Genomic DNA, 23,934 nt, shown 5'->3' with positions numbered 1-23,934 from the left:
AGTTTCACTATGAGTCATACTGGACCTAACAACAGTTAAAAGTTAAGTTAACTTAACAACAAGTCATACTAGACTTGACAACAGTTAACAGTTAAGGCACTTAACAACAACAATAACTCACACTAACATTATTCTCAAATCTGGGGCATCTTTCCACATTTTGGCTTCAATTACCTTCTCTTTTCCACTGTGGTCTACATTAGTTTTGTCCAAAAACAAACATGGCTTTAACCTTAATAGAAAATCAACCAAGCACCAAACCTATTTCTGTTGAGTTGATGCCCATTCATGTCTCTATAGGATGGGGTTGAACTACACCTTAGAGTTTAGCAAGATTGAACATTTTTGCAGAAGCTGATTGATATGCTTTTCTCTATGCAAAGACTGGTAAACCACACATTTCTGTTAGAAGCCAAATACTTAGCACATCACAGCACTAAGGCTCATATTAATGAGAAATGGGGGGGATCTTGAAGTATTTCATTATGGAAGTAGTATGTATTTTAATTTCTGAAGTACATTTTTGTAATGCTCCAATAAATTCTATATATGTCATTTTTAGAGGTGTTTGCAGAAATAATGGTGTGATCACAACGAATCAGGATGACAGAATAATTAATGCCTTTGAGTTGTAGTGGTGGAGAAGAGCCCTGATCATCCATGTACTGCCAAAAGAACAAATAAATGTGTTCTGGAGACTGTGCAGTCAGAGAACGCTTTGGAGGCAAGAATGATGAAGCTTCATCTTACATACTTCAGGCATGTTGCTAGGAGGGGCTATTTGGAGAGGGAAATGATCCTAGAAAAGGTGGAGGATTGAAGAAGAAGACCCCAACCAGGTGGAAGGACATGGTACTGCTGCAGTGGGCTCTAGCTTGTCAGGAAGTGTGAGGATGGCACAGGATAGCATGAGGTTCAGATCCACTCGCTGTTCATAGGGTTACACTGCACTCCACGGCACCTAACAACAACAACAGCAACAATATTGTATACACAGTACTGAGTAAAGGATTCCAGGATTATTTAACAACTAGATATTCAAACTTTCACACAGTCTGTCTCTGTCAAAGCACACGTTTTAAAGAAAATTTTTATTTTTTACTGGTTTACTTACAAAGTTCTTATATATAAATTTTCACACCAGGTCTTTCTTGTTTCCTTTATCTACCCGTCCCTCTATCCATCAAATTGTGCTACTCTATGATTATCTCCCTCTCCACCCATCCTCACCCCTCTGCTCCCACTTACCATACCTGTATCTTCATACACATTTTCCTAGTTACCTTTCTATTTCTACAATCATGATCTCATATAGTATTTGTTCTTTTGGGAATGAGAGAGTTCACTTAGCATAATGCTCTCCAGTCTTTTCAAAGTAAGGTAATGATTTTCAAAATCATTGCTCCTGAGTATTGCATAGTATTATATTGTGTCAATACACAAAAAATTCTCAATCCATTGCATTGTGGTTGTACATTTGGGATATTTCCATGTTCTTTCTATGGTGACTAACACTATTATGAACGTTTGTGTACAAGTCTCTGTTTAGGTCTCAGTTCTTATTTTCTCAGAGTATATTTCAAGCCATGGAATATCTGGGTCATATGGAATTTCTATGTTCAGATTTTTGAAGAAGTGCTCAACTGCCTTCCAGAGTGGTTGTACCATTTTACAATCCTACCAAGAGTGTATAAGAGTTCCTATCTCTCCACATCCTCCCCATCATTTATTACTTGTTAAACTTTATCATTGCTACTGGAGTGAGATTGTATCTCATTATGGTTTTGATCTTCATCTCTCTTATTGTCAGTGATTATGATAATTTCTTAAAGGGCACTTTTAAAAATTTTACTATTTTACTTACACTGTTCTTATATATTGATTTTCACCCTAGATCTTGCCCATTTCCTTAACCCACCACTCCCTCCACCTATCAAATTGTATGACCCCCCCATCCATCTTCACCTTTCTACTATCCCCCTTTAGATCTTTGTACATGTTTTACCAGTAGTCTATTTCTACAATAATGATCTTACACATATTTGTACTTATGGGACTGACTTAGTACACTTAACGTAATGTTCTCCAGTACCTCCCAAATGAAGTAGTGATTGACAAAAATCATTGCTTCTGTGTGCTGCATAGTATTTCATCATGTGAATGTACCATAATTCCTCAAGCCATTCAATTGTGGTTGTACATTTGGGCCTTTTCCATGTTCTTGTGATGGTAAATAACACTGCTATGAACATTGGGGTACAAGTCTTCAAGGACACTTTTGAATGAAATGCCTCATGGACACATACAGTAAAATTCTTAGAATTTTTAATCTAGCAATAAAGGTCTATATCAAGTCCAAGTGTTTATTTCAGGAGTTCATAAATTCAAAATAGGTAAACTAATAAAAATAAGAAAAGTAAATGACAAAAGCCAATACTCATTCATGATAGTAAATGTCAACATGAGCGTATACAAGGAATTGAAGGTACTTATTTCTAGTGATTTGCACTGCTAACCTAAAGTTTGTGCCTCTCTGCTGGCTCAAGTCCACCAGTGGCTAGGAAGGGAGAAAGACAGACAGCCTCCTCTCATGTAAGTGACAGTTTCAGAAACACTGTGGAAGGGTTGATTCCAATTTTCAGCAGTTGTGTGAACAGAATATAAAAACACATCACCCATCTGAGCAAAGAAAAGTGTGAATAATCACAGGAAATACAGCAGTTAATGATGAAATATTGTCTTCACTCCCCTAAAAATAAGGAATAAGGAATAAGGCAAAGGTACCTATACTTACTGAGATATTGATCCTGAGTTTGAGAAGAATTGGAGTCCCAGAGATCTTAATTTTGCTCATGTGGGACCTATACCTGGATTAGGAGGCTGTTTTACAAACACAGCAGGGTAACACTGCATGGTTTAAAGTTAATAAGGGAGTGCATAGGGTTGTATTCTCTCTCCATATGTATTTATCTATATGCTGAAAAAATTATTCAAGAAACTGGACTCTATGAAGAAGAGTGTGGTATCAGGTTTGGAGGAAGACTCTTCAATTGGCTACATTATGCAGGTGACACAGCCTTACTTGCTGAAAGTGAGGAAGACTTGAAACACTTGTGCAGAAGATCCAAAAATGAAACCTTCGATGTGGATTGCATCTCAGAATCAAGAAAACAAAGACTCTTACTACTGGACCTATAGGCAACATTATTCTGATTGGAGAAGAGATTGAAACTTAAGCTTCATCTTAAAGCTTCATCTTGCTTGGATCCACATTTAACATCCTTGATATCAGAAGTCAGGAAATAAGGAGACGTGTTGCACAGGGATTATCTGCACTTAATCTCTCCAAATTATTGAGAAGTGGTGATATCAGTTTAAGGACTAAGGTGCACCTAATTTAGACCGTATTCTTTCTGATCATTTGCTATATATCTGAAAGCAAGATAACGAGTAAGGATGACAGAAAAAGAATCAATGCCTTTGAGCTGTGATGTTGGAGAAGAGCACTGGATATCCCATGGATGGCCAAAAAACAGATTAATCATGAAGAGGGTGCAGGTGGAATCTTCTTTGGAGGCAAAAATGGTAAGACTTTGTCTCACATACTTTGGATATCTTGCTAGGACAGGCTATTCCTTGGAGAGGGACATGTTGCTAGGAAAATAAAGTTAGACTTTCAATCAGCTTGATTAACACGGTTAACTGCCACAATGGGCTTTAGCATATCAGGAAGTTATGAGGATGACTCAGGATAGAACAAGTTTCTGATCTTTTGTTCATAGAGTCACTCTGGGTAGTACTCAACTCGACAGCCCCTTACCCATACTAACGTTATCTGTCCTTGTAGTGGAAGTTAATGTGATCATTATTGGTAAAGAAGCAATAAACTGGCATTATTTGAAAATTACATGACATTTTACAGATAAAGTAAGATATTAAAAAATAAAAAAAACCCAAAGTACTAGAATGCAAGGTAAAAGTTTAGCATATAAAAATACTAATTTCATATCAGGTTTCAATGCTATTGTGCATCAGGTTGCTATGAGTCACAGGCAACTTCATGTCACATAACAACAATATCAATGTGTATTAAATAGTGAATGCTGAAAATTTTGTAATGATGACATTTCCTGATGAAAAGTAGCAAAACAACAAAGTTGGAAGCATTATATTATCTAAATTCAAGTATAACTAGGAGCTACAGAAATCAAGAATTTCTGGTGTAGGCATAAGTTGAAAAACTGAATATAGCAGAGAATGCAGAAATAGATACATATTTATTTCATCAATGAAGTTTCAACATGTTCTACAAAGTAATTTCATGAAAGTACTAAAACTTGTAGGATCTACGTGTTATAGTTGTTCAGTGCCATCGAGTTGAGTAACAGCAACTCTGTGAATATTAGATCTGAACCCTGTTCTATCCTGTACCCAATTTTGAACCTAACCTCTGACATACTTGAGCCCATGTTGCAGTCACTAGGTCCATCTATCTAATTGAGGATCTTCCTCTCTTTCACTAGTCTTTAACTCTTCCAAGCATGGTATTTCTTTCCAAAGAATAGCTCCTAAAAACAACATAGCCAGGAGGTTTCGTTTCTCCATATTTTTCAATCTGTATGCTTAATATATCATTTGAGAAACTGGATTCTGAAAGGGGAAATGTGGCATCAGGAGAGGAGGAAGATTCATCAAAGGCTGGGGTTATGCAAATGACTCAACCTTGATTCCTGAAAGTGAGAACTTCAACAGCTTGCTACAGAATTTGAGTTATATCCCAGCAAAAATAAAACAAAAATCCTCGCTTTTGAGCCAATAGGCAATATTATGGGAAATGAAGAAAAGATTAAAATTGCCAATAATTTTCTTTTACTTGGACCATCAATCCTTGGCACTTGTTTTTGTTGTTATGTACCGTTGAGTCACCTGTGACTCATAGCACCCTACGTACAACAGCCCTAAACCCTGCTCTATCCCTTGCCAATTCTATTGTCTCCAACACACCTAGCTCCATTACCTCAGTGACTGACTCAATCTATCTCATCGAGGGTCTTCCTTTCCTGTGCTGTCCCTCCACCATCACAAGCATGATGTCCTTCTCCAAGGACTGATCCCGCCTTGCAGCATGTCTAGAGTATGTCAGACAAAGCTTCAGAATCCTTGCCTCCAAGGAGCAGCCTGGCTTCATCCTCTCCAGGACAAACTTGTTTGTTCTCCCAGCAATCCATGGTATATATTCAATAATCTTTTCCAGCCCGACAGCTCAAAGGCATCAACTCTATCATCCCTAGTCATTGTCCAGCTCTCTGATGCATAGCAAGTAATTGCAAAGATCATGGCCTGTATCAGGCACACCTTAGTCTCCAGACTGACATCATTGCTCTTCAGTCCTTTGGTGAGGTCTTTGACAGCAGACTTTCCCCAATGCAATCGTCTTTTAATTTCCTGGCTGCTGGTACCAAGAGTGTTGTAGTCAAGCAAACTGAAGCTGTCAACAATCTCAATCTATTCATCATCTATCATGATCCTGCCAGTCAACCCAGGGGTGAGAATCTTTGTTTTCTTGATATTGAGCTTCAGTCCATATTGAAGAATGCAGTCCTTGATCTTCTGCAGCAAGTGCTTCAGGTCCTCTGCAGTTTCAGCAAGCAGGGTTGTGTCATCTGCGTAATTAGTCTACCTCCAATCCTGATGTCACACTTCTCCTCATACATCTCAGCCTCCCAGATAATCTGTTCCACATATAGATTGAGAAGATATGGAGATAGGACATATTCTTGATGCACACCCTCTCCAATTTTGAACCATGCAGTGTTTCCTTACTCTGTTCTGATGACTGCCTCCATATAGTTTCATGTAAGCACAATCAAGTGTTCTGGGTTTTCCATTCTTCTAAGAGTCAGCCACAGTTTGTTTTGATCCACACAGTCAAATGCCTTTGGATAGCAAATGAAACATAGACATTCTCTGGTACTCTCTGCTTTCAGCCAAGATCAATCTGACATTAGCTATAATATCCCTAGTCTCACGGCTTCTTCTAAATCCAGCCTGCACTTCAGGCAGTTCTCTGTTGAATCATTTTGGATCATTTTTAGCAGAATTTTTCTTGCATGTGATATTGTCATTTTCACAAGCTTGGGTCTTCCTATCCATGAACAGTGCACATTTTCCAATTATTTATGTTATTTTTATGTCTTGCAGAAACATTCTGTAGTATTCTTTGTATGGGTCTTTTGTACCTTTTGTTAGATTCACTTCCAACTATCTCAATTTGTGGTTGGCTATAGTAAATGGTATTGCTTTCTTGGTTTCCTTCTCTGAGTTCTCTTTGCTACTGTAGAGGAAACTACTTATTTTTCTATATTTATCTAGTGTCTTGCCACTCTATTATACTGGTCTACGAATTCTAAGAGGGTTGTTTTTTGTTTGGGGGTTTTGTTGTTTTGTTGAGTCTTTGGGGTTTTCTGTGTACACTATCATCTCCATATAGTGAGTTACAGGTTAACCATCTCTTAGCCAATCTGGATGCCCTTTTTTCCTTCTCTTGTCATATTGCCCTAGCAAGGATTTCCAATAAAATATTGTCTAGAAGTGGTGACAGTGGGTATCATTGTGTGGTCCCTGTTCACAAAGAAAATACTTTTAGTCTTTCTGCATTCAGAATGGTGTTGGCTCTTGGTTTTACATATATACTTTTCACTACGGTGAGGAAATTCCCTTATATTCCAACTTTGCTGTGTGTCTTAATCAGAAACAGGGGTTAGACTTTTGTCAAATGCCTTTTCTGCATCAACTGCTAGGATCATATGGTTCTTTGGTATTTGTTTTGTTAATGTGGTGAATTATGTTGCTTTCTTATCCTTGCATACCTCTTATGAAACCTGTTACGATGAATTATTTTTTTATGGCTTGGATTTTGTTAAGGATTTTTGTGTCTATGTTCATGAGATATATTTGGATGTAGTTTTCTTCTTTGGTAATATTTCCGAGTGGTATTGTTATTAGGGTTATGCTTGCTTCATAGGATGTCTCTGGGAGTGTTTCTTTTTGTTTTCCTATTTTTTTAAAAAAATAAATAAGACTGGTGATAAATCTTCCCTGAATGTTTGGTAGGATTCAGCTGTGAAACCATCTGGTCTGGGACTTTTTTTGGTGGGGGAATCTTCTTATGACCTGCTCAATTTCTTCTTTTGTTTTGAGTGTGTTCAAGTGTTCTACATCTAACTGTGTCAATCTGGGTAGCACATGAGTTTCAATGAATTTGCCCATTTTCTCTAAGTTTTCTAATTAATTAGAGTATAACTTTTCATAATATTCTGATATTATATATTTAAGTTCTTCTGGTTCTGTTGTGATGTCACTTCTATCATTCCTTAAATGAGTTTTTTGTGTCTTCTTCATTTTATCTTTTGTTAAGTTTACTATAGTTTCTCAATTTTATTGACCCTTTTGAAAAACCAGTTCCTGGTCTTATTGATGGTTTCAATTGTTTTTCTGTTTTCTATCTCATTTATTTTATCTCTTGTTCTTTTATAATTTCCCCTTTTTTACTAGAAGCTTTTGGGTAGATTGTTGTGGTTTTTTATTCTATTTTTTTTTTTTAGATTTTGAATTAGACGATTAATTTTGCTTCTTCGTTCAGTTTTTATGTGTTGCTATTGCTATGAACTGCCCCCTGAGGACTGCCTTAGCTGCATCCCAGAAATTTTGGTATATTTCCTTTATCATCGGTTTCAAGGAATTTTTTTGTTCCATGTTTTATTTCTTATGTATCCTAATTGTGTTCTAGCAGGTTATTATTTAGCTTCTACGTTGGTGGCATTATAACCTTTATTATCTTCTGGTTAATTTCTAGGTTTATGAAGTTTATGACATTGTGGTCTGAGAAGATACTTTGTATTATTTCCATTTTTTTTAACTTATTGAGGCTTTCTTTGTACCCTAATATGGGATCAGTTCTAGAGAATATATTATGTGCACTTGAGAAGAAAATGAATTGAATTTTAGTTGGGTGCAATGCTTGGAATATATCCACAGGGTCGAGTTCACTGATAGTATATTTTAAGTCTTCTGCATATTTGTTAAGTTTCTTTTGAGTTGACCTATTTGGTGAGAGTAGTGTGTTAAAGACTTCTACCACTATTATGGTGCTATTTCTTTTTTCAGTTCTATTAACAGTTGTTTTATCTATTTAGTAGATCTATCATTTGGTGCTTAGATGTTGACCAATGTTATGTGTTCTTGATATACTGTACCTTTAATCATTAAAATAGTGCCCTTGCTTATCCTTTATAGTGGTTTTCATTCTAGAGTCTAATTTACATGAAATTGGTATTGCCGCTCCTGCTTTTTATAGATGTCATTTTTCTCATATTTTTTTTCAGGCCTTTGATTTTGAGTCTACTTTTCTCTCCATTTATTAAATGTGTGTCTTTTGTGCTAGTCTTTTTCTCTTGGTTGGTACATTTAGTACGTTCATATTAAGCATAATTATTGACAGGCCAGATTTTATTGTTGCCATTTTTCTGTGTTTCTTTTTTATCGTTTCTTGTTACCATGGTCCATCCACTTTCCTTTGGTGTCTCTGTTTAATGTACTTCCCTTAAAAGTTCTTGCATATTTGGTCTTGTTTTCAAAAATTCTTCATGTTCTTTATTTTCTGAAAAGGATGTTATTTCTTCTCCATATCTTTTGCTGAGATTTGTTTTCTTTCAAATTTCCATATATGCCATCCTAAAGTCTTCTTGCTCGCATGTTTTCTGCCGAAAAGTCAGAACTTAATTTAATTGCTTTTCCATTGTAGATTACTTTTTGTTTCTTTCATGCTGCTTTCAGTATTCCATTTTTATTTTGCATAATTTGACTATGTCTTTTTGTTTTTTATTTTTGGGGTCCAGTCTATTTGATGTTCACTGAGCTTCCTAAATGTGGATTTTCTTGTACTTCATACTTCGTAATACCTAGTAAGCTTTCTTCTAGTATGTCTTCTACAATTTTCTCAGTGATTTCCTTATCCCACTCATAGTCTGTAATTCAAATCATACATGTTATTCCTTTCATGTCATCACACATTATATTACTGTTTTCATTTTCTTTATGTCTCATCTCAGATTATTCTTCTAGTATTTTTCCAATGAGATGGTTGTTTTACATATCATTGACTATCTGCTCTTTCTCTTCTCTTCTACATTTTTGTCCTTCAAACATGTTGGACATTTCTGCCTTTTCAATCTTAATATTCTGGATTGCATTTTCATGCTTTTCTGTTATTTCTAGTACTATACTGTCAGTGTTATATCTATCTTATGATTATTTTTTAAGTTCTTGGACCTCTTTATAGTTTCAGTTTTTCCATTTTTTTGTATTTTCTTCCATATTTGTGCAATTTCCTCCTTACTGATATATTTCTTCTGGCTCCATGTCTCTGGAGTATTTGCTTTCTTAGTGGTTTCCATTGTTTCTTCCATAATTTGCACTTTCTCCAGTAGCTGTTCAAGTAACTCTTCATCACTATGGTTTGTTTGGTTCCCCCCCCCCCAGTTTTTTATCTCTAGGGTATTCCCTTTATTTGTGGCTTTCATTGTTTCTTTCATCATTTGTACTTTCACTCGTAGCTGTTATGATGTCTCCATATCAACATATATAACCTGCCTTCTTGTCTCTGGTGTATTCATGAGGTCTCTAATTTTCTATGCTTTTTCTAGAGAATGTCTAATTTGTTGTTTGTGTTTGTTTGTTTTTTTTTTATAGTGTTTGAAGCTGCTTGCTGTTTTCTTGACATTATATGGAGGTTGTTTGTGTGTGTGTGTGTTTGTGTTAGTTCATTTCTATTGTGTCTACAAAAGTTGGTGGTGGTTCTTGCCTTTATAATGTTATTAATTTGTTGCCAAGTTAAAATATTCAGTCTTTGAGGTGAGCTGCTCACTCTACTGTAAATCCCTTCTGGGAAAAAATTTTCCTTTCCCAAAGTGCTTGCCGTTCTCTCTATTCTGAACTGCATCCCTATGCAAATCACTTTGAAGTAGTACCCTGATACCAACTCTATAGGCTTTCTTCATATATGAAGTAACTGAGTGGTGTGAGACCAGGTGTGCTCTACTAAAAAAATTTCTCATGAACTTTTTCACCTGGAGCTTAATGTCTTCCTTTGTCTCTGGAGTGGCATGAGATTAGAGATCAGGGCTGCCAACTCAAGCAGTTTGTATGCAGGGAGTCTCAAGTCAGACCTCTCTCTCCCACACTGAGAACTATAAAAATTGTTTCCTCTGCTTGAAGTTCTATTTATTAAAGTCTCTTGTCCTGTTTGGTCCCTGGGATGGCCTCACAGCCATGGAAGCAAGGACCCTAAGATGGAGGGACCTTAACCCCAGGGACACTCAGTTTATCTCCCTATAAGTAATTACTTCTCAGTCAATATTAACTCATGGCACGGACAAGTATGTAGTACAGAACACATACCTTAGGGTTTTTAAGACTGTGACCTTTCAAAGAAGATTTTTGTTTGATTTCCTTTTTAATTTTTTGAAGTTCCTTTAAGTGGAGTCACACTGTTGACCTTTCAGGTTGTGGTTTTTCTTTTATCATTTGATATACTCAGGGTCTTCACCAAAAGGAATAATATTTTAAAATAACATAATTAACAAAAATGGTTACATATTTTGATCAGAGTCCTTTTAATTTTCAACAAGGTAGGTTGTGTCATCTGCATAACACGGGTTGTTGATGAGTCATCTTCAGACTTTGGTGCAACATTCTTCCTGCTACCAGCTTAATTAATTAATGCATGATTAGCGTGCCATGTAGTCTGAATAGATATGGAGAAAGGATATAGCCCTGATTTCAAACTGTGAAGTTTTTCCTTGCTCTGTTCAGACAGTAACTTTATGAACTATGTATAAAGTGTCCTGATTATTTTAGGTATTTTTATTGGTTTCCATACAATCATTCATACACATTGCATTTCATTCATGTGGATTGTGTTTTATACAATCTTTTATTTACACTGTATTTAATTTACATGCATTGTATTTTGTATAATCATTCATACTCATTGTTTTATATGATTCATTACTATTGAACTATACCTTTTTTATCACCCTGTCTTTTCAAGTCTTCTTTGAGTCTATTCTTTAACCTTTCGTCTGTTTGTGAACCTCTACTATCTTAGTAATTTTCCCCTTTCCATTTTTGAGCTGCTGCTTCTTTTACTCTACCCTTTTTGAACAATACACATCTTGATTAATTATTTTTCTATATTCACAATATAGCACTGGTCTGTGCATTGCTGAACACTGTGCCAGTGATGTGCCAAATGTGGTAATGGTTACCCATGGTGGACAGTGTTTGCTGGAGCTTCCTGACTAAAACAAGCCTGGAGGCAGGAGCGGTATCCACTTCTGAAATGTGTTGCCTCTGAAGCTCTATGTATGAACAGTGCTCAGGTCTTTTGATCATAGGATCGCTATGAGTCGTCTATGACTCAACAGCACCTAAAAACAACAACATATTCACAATAATGGTTTCATGCAGTAGTTGTTCTTATGTGACTGAGTTACTTCACTTGGAACATGATCTATAGACTCAACTTAAAATTTTAATATTTTATGAAATTGTTGCTCTTTAATACTGTACTTCATTTTGTGAATATGCAACAATTTCTCAATCTGTACATTTGTTAGGGGAGTATTTGGGCTTTATCTTTTTTATTGCTATGAGTGTAGATGCACAAACCTCCATTTGTGTCTCATTTCCATTTTCCTTGGGATATATCCCAGCAGTAGAATAGCTGAGTCATATGGGGTTTCTAGGTTTAGCTCTTTAACTCCAAACTTCCAGAATAATTGTACCATTTTATTACAATTCCACCCACCAAGAGTGCATGAAAGTTCCAATCTCTCCACATCCTCTCCAATATTTATTGCTTGCTGTCCTGTTAACTTTTGCTTGATGTTGAGCTTCAATCCATATTGAAGGCTGCAGTTCTTGACCTTCTGTAGAAAGTGCTTCAGTTCCTCCTCAGTTTCAGCAAGGAAGGTTGTGTCATCTGCATAATACAAGTTAGGAGTTAATTTTAAGTACTATTCTGAAATACAATGTTGTGAGTGATAGAATTTTATCCATTCACATACAAGAAAGACTTGTTAATGTGACTGTTATTCAAATATATGCTCCTACAACAAGAGCCAAAGAGGAAGGAATTGGAAATTATTACCAGATTTTCAAGTCTGAAATAGGTCAAACATGCAGTCAAGGTGTTTTAATGATAATTGGAGAGTGGAATGACAAAGTTGGACACAAAGAAGGAATAGTTGTTGGAAAATAGGGTGTGATGGCAGAGGCTAGAAATAGAAAGATTGAAATTTTGTATTTTCAATGGTTTATTAATTGCAAATACTTTAAAAATAAACATAAACAGTGACTTTAAATATGAACTTCACTTCTTTTGATGAGGTGCATAAGAATCAGATAGATTAATTCTGTGGAAGAAATCATTGGAGAAGCTCAATATCAGCAGTAAACTAGGCCAGCAATGAACTGTGGGTCCATCATAATTATTCATGTGCAAGTTCAAATTGAGGTCAAATAAAATTAAAACACATCCACAAAAATCAAAATATGATCTTGAATATACACCATCTGAATTTCAAAATCATTTTAAGAATAGGTTTGAGGCATTAAATCAATTATCAAAGACTGTATGAGTTATAGAATGATTTCTAAGATAATATCTATGAAGAGAGCAAAAGTTCATTACAGAAAATAAAGAAAAAATAAAAATAAATGGCAGAAGAGGCTCTGAAAATTGCACTAGAGCTTTGAGAAACCAAAAATAAAGGGGAAACATGCTAAATAAAATAGCTAAACAGAAAATTTCAAAGAGAAACTTGAGAAGACAAAGCGAAGTGTTCTAACGGAAAGTACAGGAAGCTGGAATTGGAGAATAAAGAAGGAAGAACTAGTTCTGCATTTCTGAAGCTGAAAGAACTGAAAAACAAATTTAAGTCTCAAGTCACAATATTGAAAGATGCTATGGGCAATATGACCCAGAAAGCACCAAAAGAAGATGGAGACATACACAGAATCACTATACTGAAAAAAATTGAACGATACTAAAAAATTTCAGGGTGTACCATATAAGGAGGAGCCCATGGTAATAAGATGAAGTGGAAGCTACATTAAAGGCATTGAAAAGAAGAAGAAGGCTACAGGAATTGATAGGACACCAATTGACTTGTTTCAGTCAACAAATGCAGACCTGGATATGCTAACCAGTCCATGCCAGGAAATTTGGAGGATTGACCATCTGGCCTACAGTTTAGAAGAGGTACAAGAAAGGTGAACCAACAGAATCTGGAAACTATTGAACAATATCATTAATATTACATGTTTTACAACTGATGTAGATAATTTAAAAACTGCTATAACAGTGAATACATATGGAATTGCTGTGGCACCAGAGATATTGTTAATGTCATATGGATCCTGGCTGAGAGTACAGTATATCAGAAGAATGTCTATTTATGAAGTCTCTGACAGTATACCTTTTTTTTTTTAACTGAGTGGATCATAATACATATGGCTAACAATGATGAAAATGGGAATTCCAGAGCACTTAATTATGCTCATGTGAAATCTATTCGAAGATCAAAGGCTGTGGTGTGAACAGAGCAGGGGACACTACATGGTTGAAAATTAGGAAGAGAGTGTGTCCGGTTGTATTACTTCTCCCTACCTATTGAATCAGTATGCTAAATAAATTATTCAAGAAAATTTAATCTGTGCAGAAGAATGTGTCATCAAGATTGGAGGAATACAAATAATCTGTGCTGTGTAGATGACAGAACCTTGCTTGCTGAAAGTGAGGAGAATTTGAAGCACTGTTGCAGAAGATTAAAGAATTCAGCCTTCAATATGGATTGCATCTCAATGTCAAGAAAACAAAAAATTCTTACCACAGGTCCGATGAACAACGTCATGATAGATGGAGAAAAGATTGAAAGTTTTAATCAATAACTTCATCTTACTTGTAGCCACAATTAACATGCTTGGTACCATCAGTCAGAAAATCAGGAACCCTACTCCACTGGAAAAGTCTACCACCAGGGACTTCTACAAATTATTGAGGAGAAATTATGTCAGTTTGAGAAATTAAGTGCATCTAATTCAGGCCATGATCATTTCAATCACTCGTTAGGCATATTAGAGCTGGACAATGACTAAAGATAACGTAAAAAGAATTGATGCCTTTGAGCTATGGTATTGGAGAAGAGTACTGAATATCCCATGGACTGCCAAAAGAAAAAACAATTATGTCTTAGAGAAAGTGCAGCCAGAGTATTTGCTTCTTGTGGGCAAAAAATGATAAAGCTTCATCTCACATCCTTCAGACATGGTGCTCAGAAGGGCTATTCCTTGAAGAGGTACATGATGCATAGAAATGTATAGAGTTGACAAAGGAGAGGAAAACTCTCAACCAGGTGGATTGATACAGTGACTGCCACAGTGGGCTCTAAAAATGTTAGAAAGTGTGGATGACACAGGATAGGACAGGGTTCAGATCTATTGTTCATAGGGTTGTGATGTGTCATACTCAAATTGACGGCACCTAACAACAACTGTCTTTTCCTTTGCTGTTTATGTACAAAATGTGTGAAGGACTTCTTTTAATATTTCATATAAAGGTTACCTTGTTGTCATGAATTCCTCATGTTGCTTTTCTACAAGTGACCTAATTTCCCCTTCATATTTGATGAACACCTTTGCTGGGTACAGGCTTCTCGGCTGTCAGTTGTTTTCTGTATGTTGCATTCTATATGTCTTCTATATGTTGCATTCCATTTTCTTCTTTCTTGCAGGGTTTCTGCTGAGAAGTTAGGGTTTAGTCTAATTGATTCTCCTTTGTAGGTGACTATTTGTTTTTCTTGTCTATGATACACTTCAATGCTTTTCTGTTGAAGTCTAACCTGTTTGGAGTTCACTGAGATTCTTGAATGTGTATTTCTTCATTTTTTTATGATGCCAGGGAAGTTTTCTTCTGGTACTTCTTCCACAATTTTATGAGTGCTCTTTCCACCCTCTCCTGTTCTGAAATCTCAGCCATCTATATGTTTTATTTAATGTCACCTCAAATAATTCTTAGATTTTCTTCATTTTCCTTTTATGTTTTGTGTTTTTCTTCTAGTTAGTTTTCATTGAATTTAATGTATTCTGCCTCATTCATGTTTGTTCTAACTCTTTTATATTGCTTTTTTTTTGTCCCTCTAATCTGAAAATTTTGACAATAAAATTTGTATTTTCTGGTTTGATGGTTTATTTTCTAGCGCTGCTTTGGTTGTTTTCTCTCTGTCTTATAATGCTTTTTTAAATTTTCTTTTGCTCTTTGCTTACAATCTATCATTTGTAAATTCTTCAATACCATTTTCTGGGCGTCCAAATCACTGTATTTCTTATGATTTTCTGTCTTTGAATTATTCATTGGGTACATGATTTGCTCTGCATTTTTAGGGTAAGCCTTGCTGTGGGTTTGTTTGGGGTTTCTTTCCCCATTAAAATTTGTACTTGACTGTAGCTTCCGTGGCATTATGTGATGTCCTTCTCATGTGTGAGGTAGAGTCTTTTGTATCTTTGTAGGAAGATGCCTGTTCCTTATCTGTATAATATTATCTATAGAACTGCAGAATTTAAGCATTGCAACTGATTCAGTTTCACAACAGTAATCCTCCTTTCCAGTCGTTCCTGTATTTACTGTTTAAGTGACAAACTTCTCCCCTGGTTGTCTGAGGAGCCCATGAGGTGATTGCTTAGCTGCTGGCTGGTCCTGGTGGACCATAAGCCACTTCTGTGTTGACTGGTCCAGGCCTTGTACTCCTGGGTGGAGGCATAGAAAACTTACAGTTTGTTATCACGTGTGGCCCACAAGGCATTTTTATCAGTGCTGGCTGACCTAAGCCACCCACAGAGTACTCCTCTCTCTGGTGGCTGAAGGCGCATGGACTCACATAGGTATGGTAGAGTTTTTCTCTCTTTGCTGGCTCCTCAATATATTTTTCAAACAATTTTTAAATGGTTTGAAATAAGAAACAAAAAAGAAAAACACAAACCCAACCAACAGGTATTACTCTTTAGATTGACTGGAAAATATATGGAAACAAAAGTTGTTGAGCTGAATATTTATTAATTAGATTTCACTGGTGTTTTTCACATTTCTCTTATGCTGTTCAGTTACCTGGATCATCTTCCCCAGCTTCTTAGATAACAGACTAATGTGACTCTGCATTTTTTTTCTTAAGGTTTCTTATATTGATAGCTAGAGAATTATTTAAAATTTGGTGTACAAGACATGTTCCATTTAACCAGAAAAAGTCTATCACTTTCTCTATACAATCTAAATGTTTTATTTCATATCAGAAAAATTGTGTCAACTACAAAATTATATTAAAATGATTCAACAGAGCACAGTTATAAAGACCCTATTATATTTTTAATTGACTCTGTATTGACATGCTATTATATTTCTATAAAATTTATGGAGTTTAAAAGTCATTTTACTTTCTGCATAATTGAAATCATAAGGCAAATAATAGCATGTGAAACTGTATGCTGTCATGGATCCTAAAATAATTGATGATGCTAATGAGCAGTGTCATTGGTATGCATTTTAAATCTGTTTCATAGATACCAAGAAAATGTATTGTTGGAGTACAAAGAGTCAAGTATATTATGTAGTTAGATGTTTTCCTAATGTCTCTATGCAGTAAAAAAATCTATTACTAAAATCTCTGAAAAGAGAAAATGGTCAATTAATTATAATGTCAACAAAATGTTATTAATGGTTGATATAAATTTATAAGGAAAATTGGGGAAAGCAAAGAAATCTGTAAGGGAATGCTTTTATTAACATTTTAAATTGAATACTTGCATACTTGGGTAAAACCAAAATTGTATTATGGTTTCCATAGACTGACCCTTTAAAAACATGCTTGAAATAAATGAATATACTTGTGAAACATCATACTGGGAAAGGTGGAGAGTCACCAAAGAGAAGAAGACCCTCACTGAAATAGATTGACATAGTGACTATGACAATGGGCTGCCAATGGCAGAGATTATTAAAATGTTTCAGGATAGGTCAAGGTTACAATCTCTTTGTTTTATAAAGTCTCTTTGAGTCATAGCAAAGGAGTGTAAGACTTAAGATGGATTTACACAGTGACTGCAGCAATGGGCTCAGATATATCAGGCATTGTGGGGATGGTGCAACACATCTGAAGAAGGGTAGTACATACATCAGTTTTTCCATATGGTTGCCAAAAGTCCACGATGACTCATTGACATCTAACTGTAACAATGATTCATAGTGAACTTGGTGGCACCTAACAACAACAGCAATAACTTTGCTATTTAACTTTCTTAAAGTCTATACTTTCATTATAGATTGCTTATTTCAGAAAACAACCCAATATTTAATAATTCATTACATGTGAATATACTAAAATGCTTTTTTATTTATTAATACTTATTTAAAATTTGATTAGTATGCATATTAACACTTTAAATAATACAGTTTTGGTTCTAATTTTGACAGATTGTATTAAAGGAACACATAATCTTGGCATTTCAAATGTCTAATTTCTTTGTTTTTCCTGGCTATAATAAAACTGATTCACAAGGAATAATGCTATCAACACAACAAGAAAAATAATCCAATCCCCAAATTTCCAAAACCAAAGGTCTAATGATGGATATATTGGATATTGAATGTTCTATTTTAATTTTACCTTCGCTGTTTACCCAGTTCTTTGAATAAATGTATTTAAAATTGTCTCCCTAATATTGCTTGGAGGAAAAGAAAATTGAATTTTCTGTAGGGATGTAGAAAGGATAATGCTATTATTGTTAGGTGCTGTCACCTTGTCAATTCTTCTCTTTGGGAGTCTTCCTCTCCTCACTGACCCTTCCTTTTTCCAATCATGATATCCCTTTCCACCACATAATCTCACGTAGCTACATGTCCAAAGTCTGAAAAATGCAGCTTCATTGTCTCTGCTATTTGAGTACCCTGGAAACTTTTTCTTATTTGCATGCTTGTGAAACCTCAGAATGTCTTTTCTTACCTACTCTGGTGTCCCCTTGAACTTGTGAAAAGGAATAAATGTTTTCCTGCTTTTTTCCTAGTTAAAGCAAATAATACCTACTGAACTTGAGGAAGGATTTTGGACTTTACCAAGTTAATAGAAATGCTCATCTTTCAAGTGACTCCCAGGGAACATGATATACCTGCTTTGCCTTAGATATCCATCTGTTTTGTTGATTCAAAACCATTTGAATGACCTTATGAAATAGAGCTGGAAGTGGATCTTCTATCCTGGTGATATACTTCTAGTGATTCTGAAAGAGTTCCCCAAGAATAATGTTTACTGAATTATCACTTAATCCCAAATTTCTACTTAGTCCTTTTACATCAATAATAGCAATGGTGTTTCTTTACTATTTTTCTGAGAGAAATATCAAATGTTTGAAAGATAACATTGTGAAAAACATGTTAATGTGTTCTTGTTTAGAACTTGAGATGCTCAATAGAAATTACTATTTTTTTCTGTGTTTTGTTTCAGAAATATGAGATGACATCAGATACATGGCTTTCTAAGCAGGTATGGTATTTATGGTCTCTATATGTTTCTTTTGTCTATGATGATCATTCCATCCATCTGTTTTTTAAGTGATAGCTTGCTCGAGAAACATATTTCTATATGTAAATGACTTTAATATTTTGTTGTATATCTTCAAGTGAGTCTTGCGCTGTCAAATTGGTTGTAGGTTTTTTGTGTTTATTTTTTGTTTGGTTGGTTTTTAATACTGATTTATGTACATTGTTAGTCACACTGGATCTTTCTCATTTCTTTCACACACGCACCCCACCCTCCCATCAAATTGTGTGAGCTTATGATTAACCATCCTTCATCTGTCGCCCATCCTCACCCCTCTGCTCCCCCATTTCCTCTCTTCTTGGATCCTCATATTCATTCTAAAATAATGCAGTATTTGTCCTTATGGGACTGAGTTAATTCATTAAGCTGAAGATGTATCCTTGGCCATAAAACTTTGTGCCTAAATAAGGCTGAAATATAGATTTACCTCCTTGAGTGGCAATGCTAAATGTCTTCTGGATATTTCAGAAAGAAATACACATAGATTATCTAAGTATGACCAAATCCATTTTAATATTAAGGCTATTACTAGTTTTCCAAAAGTGGTCTGCACTTTACTTAGTTTAGTTTTGATTGATCTTTTACTTTACAGGCCTCCTTTATAACATGTCTATAATCATGCTCAAATCTATGGTTTCCATTATCACTCATATTTTGGTGCTTACAAGTGTGCAATCCCAGGCACTCTTCTATATTCTAAAATATTCAAATGTTTGTTGGCATTTCCTCCTGTATTTCTAGAACGATCTCTGGAGATGCAAACTGTACACACACCTCTTCAGTTAGTCTTTTTTTTCATATCACTGAAAGACATGCTACTTTTTCATTTATTTAAACCAGAGAGCTAATGTTTGCTCTTGAAAATTACCTCATCCTTATGTTTACTTATAATGCACCAACAAAGTCTTAGAGATCTCATAAGTGCATTTACTTTACTTCCTCTCACAGACACCATCACAGTTTGAAATACAGGTAATTTTTCTAAAATTGTTTTTATTATTTAAATTGCCATTGCAATGAAAATTTACAGGAGAGTTGAATCTTTATTTATACTTTGTTGCACATTTTCCTCTTTCCCCCTTCCATGCCCACCCACATTCAATTTCTTTCTTTTTCTTTTTTAATACCCATTTATTGTTGCACCAAGAACATATTCAGATGGCAGACACACACATGAAGAAATGTTTGAAAGCCCTAATTATAAAAAAGATGCAAATAAAAAATACTATGAGTTATTATCTCACCAGAGCAACAATAGCAAGGTTTAAGGAAACGGCAAACAACAAATGCTGGTGAAATTGTGGAGAGATTGGAATTCTTATTCACTGTGATTGGGAGGTGTAAAAAATTGGCACAAGCACTATGGAAGGTGGTCTGGCACTTTCTCAAAAAGTTGGCAATAGAAATACCATTTTACCCAGCAATTCCACTACTGGGAATATACCTTAAAGAATGCACTTATTTTTTGCATGTGAATTTTGCCCGTTTTTGGACAAAACAGACACAGACCCAGTTTGTCTCCACTCTGCAAGTGGAGGGATCTTTTTGAAATATACCTAGGATTCTGATATTCCACATCACTCTTGTCCTACTTCTTTCCTAAAGCAACATACTTTTCTCTCTCCCTTATATCCTTCAGATTGTCAACAGAGATTGAATTGAAAGCTTTGCCAGCTCTGTGTCATATTGCTTTTCTTCCTGTTTATCTTTCTTCTCTCATTAGCACACCCTTGTACAAGCCTTTTGAATAAAATTTGATAAACCACTCTCTTGCTGGATAAATATTCATTATTCAGACTTCAGCTTAAATCTCTCATTTTAAGACTTCCCAGACACTCCAAACAAAATTATAGCCTCTAATCAAAGTCTCCTTAACGTCAAATGTGAGCTCTCTATAGCCTTTATATAATTATTTCTCTGATCATTTCAATAGCCTTTAAGAAGACAGGAAGATTGTCAAACTTTTCTTTGTAATCAGAGGTCTAATATAGGGCCTAGTTATGAGATAAAAAGAAAAAGACCTGAATGAATATTTTTTTAAAAAGGCAAGAATAATTGTAAATAACCTAAACTCTTCTTTGAAATATATGTATGTTGTTATGTTTGATCAAGTCAACTCTAACTTGTAGGACCCCTCTACACACAAGTCTTCATCTTACCCTGTGACATATGTACAGTGGTTAAGATCGTTGTTGTAGTCGGTGTGTGACTCATTTTTTCAGTATTACTCTTCTTTTCTGACCCTCCGCCTCGATGCCTTGTTCCAAGAAATTGCTCCTCTTGATGATGTGTGCCAAGTATGTGAGACGAAATATCACCATTCTAAACTCAAAGGAGCAGCCGGGCTTCCAAAACAGATTTTTGTTTGTTTGTTGGTTTTACCCTTTAGCAATCCTTTAGATAATGAGAAATAATGACTAGAAAAGCCTCAGGGTGGGCTGGGGTGTTGGCCTAATGTTGGGTGGGTTTTGGTTGTTTGGTTTTTTTTCCCCCTCCCCAGCCATTACCTTAGCCTCCTCTGACTCTTTTTTTGCCTTAACTGCAGACATATGTTCTTGCAAATCACCAACGAATATGGGATTAGGATGAGAGAGATGGTGCTTCCCAAACTTGGGTAAAGACTTGAAGGAGCCTGGAGCAAGACTCTGTTGAGAGCGAGACCCTGGTGTGAGACTGGCGATGATGGTAGAGGGCCTGTGATGTTGCTGTGGAGAAACTGTGGCATTAGATGAAGGCCATAGTTAAAGGTTTTTGCTGTTCTTGCCAGATGATGGAAAGAGAAGCTGACATAGGTTTGCTCTGAAGCAAACCTTGTTAGATGATTTGGGTTTGACTGAAATTTGGACTTTTACTAATTAGGGAATTCTGTTTTGCTGTTTATCTGGCGGGGAATGCTGGACTAAGACGTCACTGGCTGACATTCTTTACCTCCTCCACTCTCTTGGTTTTGCAAATGTAGAAATGAGGAAGATGTACAGTTAAAATGGTTACTCTACAAAGTGGAGGCGAAACCTAAAAGGTTGCTTTTGCTGTTACAAGGTAAAAAGAAAAATTGAGAAGCTGCTTTATGGCCAGAGAAAAAGGGCAGAGAATTAAGTCAAAACTGTTAATTCCTTGAAAGTTGTACGTGTTAAGACAAAAGTCTTACTTAACTTTATTATTACTTTATAATTATTTAATAATTTATTAACTTTATTAATATTGCTGTTTTGTTTGTTTTTGTTTTAAATGAAATGTTGAGCTATACTATAAAACTTATTAAGGTTTTTCGCATTATTCTTTATTGACCTTATGTTTCATGCAATCATTCACATGCATTATTTTTTATAAAATTCATCACCATTTGATATTTTGTATAGAAAACACAGTGCATACAAACTTGGTAAGCAAACCATTAAAAAAAAAGGATTAAGGTTTTTATTGGGCCATATTGTAATGGGTGGGGGAGGAATGTAAGCAGTTGGATATTAATTGGGTATTCAAAAAGGGAAAATCTGCCCTAGAAAAATGCTTAGAGTAGTAGAATTTGGTATAGAGTGTGATTTTAGCCTGAGAAAGATGAAGTCCCACTCAGTAGTTTGAAGATATTTAAATTTGAAAGTATACAGGCAGTAAAAGAGAGACTTTTGCAATGACACTGAGGCAAGAAAAAGCTCATGAGTGTGCTTAACTCACGTTTACCACCTGTTAACGTTTACCATCTCTCATACTTGATGAGAAAATGGAGGAAGCCTCAGATGTACCTCCAGGACTTTAAAGTTAAAAAAATCCCCAAACAACAACAACAAGAAAGTATGCTCAACTATGGTGACCACCTGGGTGGGTCCACTTGAAGAGTGGAAACTGGAGAAAAACAGTAATGAAGAGACAGGCTGAGTTTAGACTTGTTCCTTCAGCACTGTTCATCTAGCATGATGAATGGATAATTGAAGAGGGGTTACTTGTTTGTGGAGCAGGGAGTCCTAGGGATCCTGGATGTAGCATGGAGCTAAAGTTTAGTTAAGGAGGGCAGCAAGTCTGAAACTCAGGGAGAAGTGATGACTCCTGATTTTGTCGCTGATGCCTATTTGGGCCTAGCCACAGATGGCTGGGGATGTGTTGACCAGAACCCAGTCAGACGAAGAGGTGTTTCATTCTGTGGGCTACTATTGATTACTGTTACTTGATGGTTTGCTTTAGACTGGACCTTTATTTATGGGTGCAGATTTAAATTTAATGTAAGATTCTACAGATAAAAAGACATACTTGTTTCTTCAGATTACTCATTTGATAAGACTGGGCAAATTAAAAATTGGCTATCTAAAATGGGAGTATGAAGACATAGGCAGTGAAGAATCTGTCTAACATATTTCCCTAAATTTAGATGATGCTTAGGGAAAGATTGATCTTTCAGATAATGGAAAATAATGTCTAGAAAAGCCAGAGGGTGAGCTGTGATAGTAATGTAAATTTAGCCTTTTTTAAGTTATTACGTCAGTCCTTTCTGGAACTGAGACAAGGTGTAACCAGAGGAGCCCTGAGATAAAGGCATAGTAAAGGTTTTACTATACTTGCTGGATAATTAAGGAGAAATTGACTTGTAACTGTTCTGAGACAAACCTGGCTGGATGATTGAGGAAACCAGAGGCTTCTTGAATTTGAGTTGCTGAAATGAAACCCAAGCCTGGATTAATTGAGGAATTGTGATTTAGGACTATTAGGCAAACTCATACACCCTATTCTGGGTACCAAAGTTACGAGTAAAGTCTGTGAGTCAACAACAAATGAATTAACCTCTTGCTGCTAATGGAGCTCTAGAGGCTCCTTTGAGTGGGGCTATGGGCTCTTTATCAGCTTTCTACTCTGGGGTGTTGAGGGGCTGTGCTATTCCCATTCCATCTGGCCCTTTCTGAGAAACACTCATGGCCTTTTATCACCATGCCTCATTTTCTACTCTTTATACACTTGCTGCTTAGCACTTTAATGAACTTTGGAAGGTCTGGTGCCATAGTTCTTAGAGAATTGCAGTGCTGACCCAAAGTCAACACATTTTTGATCATTCTGCAACTCTGAGGGAGAAATACTGGGAATCTCTCATGTAATTTACAGCTTCTGGAAACCCACTGGAGCATCAGCAATGAGTCATCTCCAACACAATGGCAATAAATTTGGGTTTTATTTTGAATTTAAACACACAGACATTTGTTGTTGTTGTTGTTGTTATGTGCTGTCAAGTCGTTTGCAACTT

General features: G+C 35.8%; 1 protein-coding gene across 1 annotated transcript in view; it reads left to right on the top strand.

The window, feature by feature from the left end:
• DPP10 (dipeptidyl-peptidase 10 (non-functional)) overlaps positions 1–23,934 on the top strand; it is a 1,145,057-nt gene that overhangs the window by 959,682 nt on the left and 161,441 nt on the right. Inside the window, exon 12 of the mRNA XM_006895132.1 lies at positions 18,612–18,650. Coding sequence (XP_006895194.1) covers positions 18,612–18,650 — 39 coding nt within the window. The remainder of the gene's footprint in view (positions 1–18,611; positions 18,651–23,934) is intronic.

The sequence above is a fragment of the Elephantulus edwardii genome, unplaced genomic scaffold, assembly GCF_000299155.1.
Source record: "Elephantulus edwardii isolate Elephantulus edwardi_28Jun2011 unplaced genomic scaffold, EleEdw1.0 scaffold00160, whole genome shotgun sequence".
NCBI lineage: Eukaryota > Metazoa > Chordata > Mammalia > Macroscelidea > Macroscelididae > Elephantulus > Elephantulus edwardii.
This window is presented reverse-complemented; position numbering and strand designations above follow the sequence as displayed.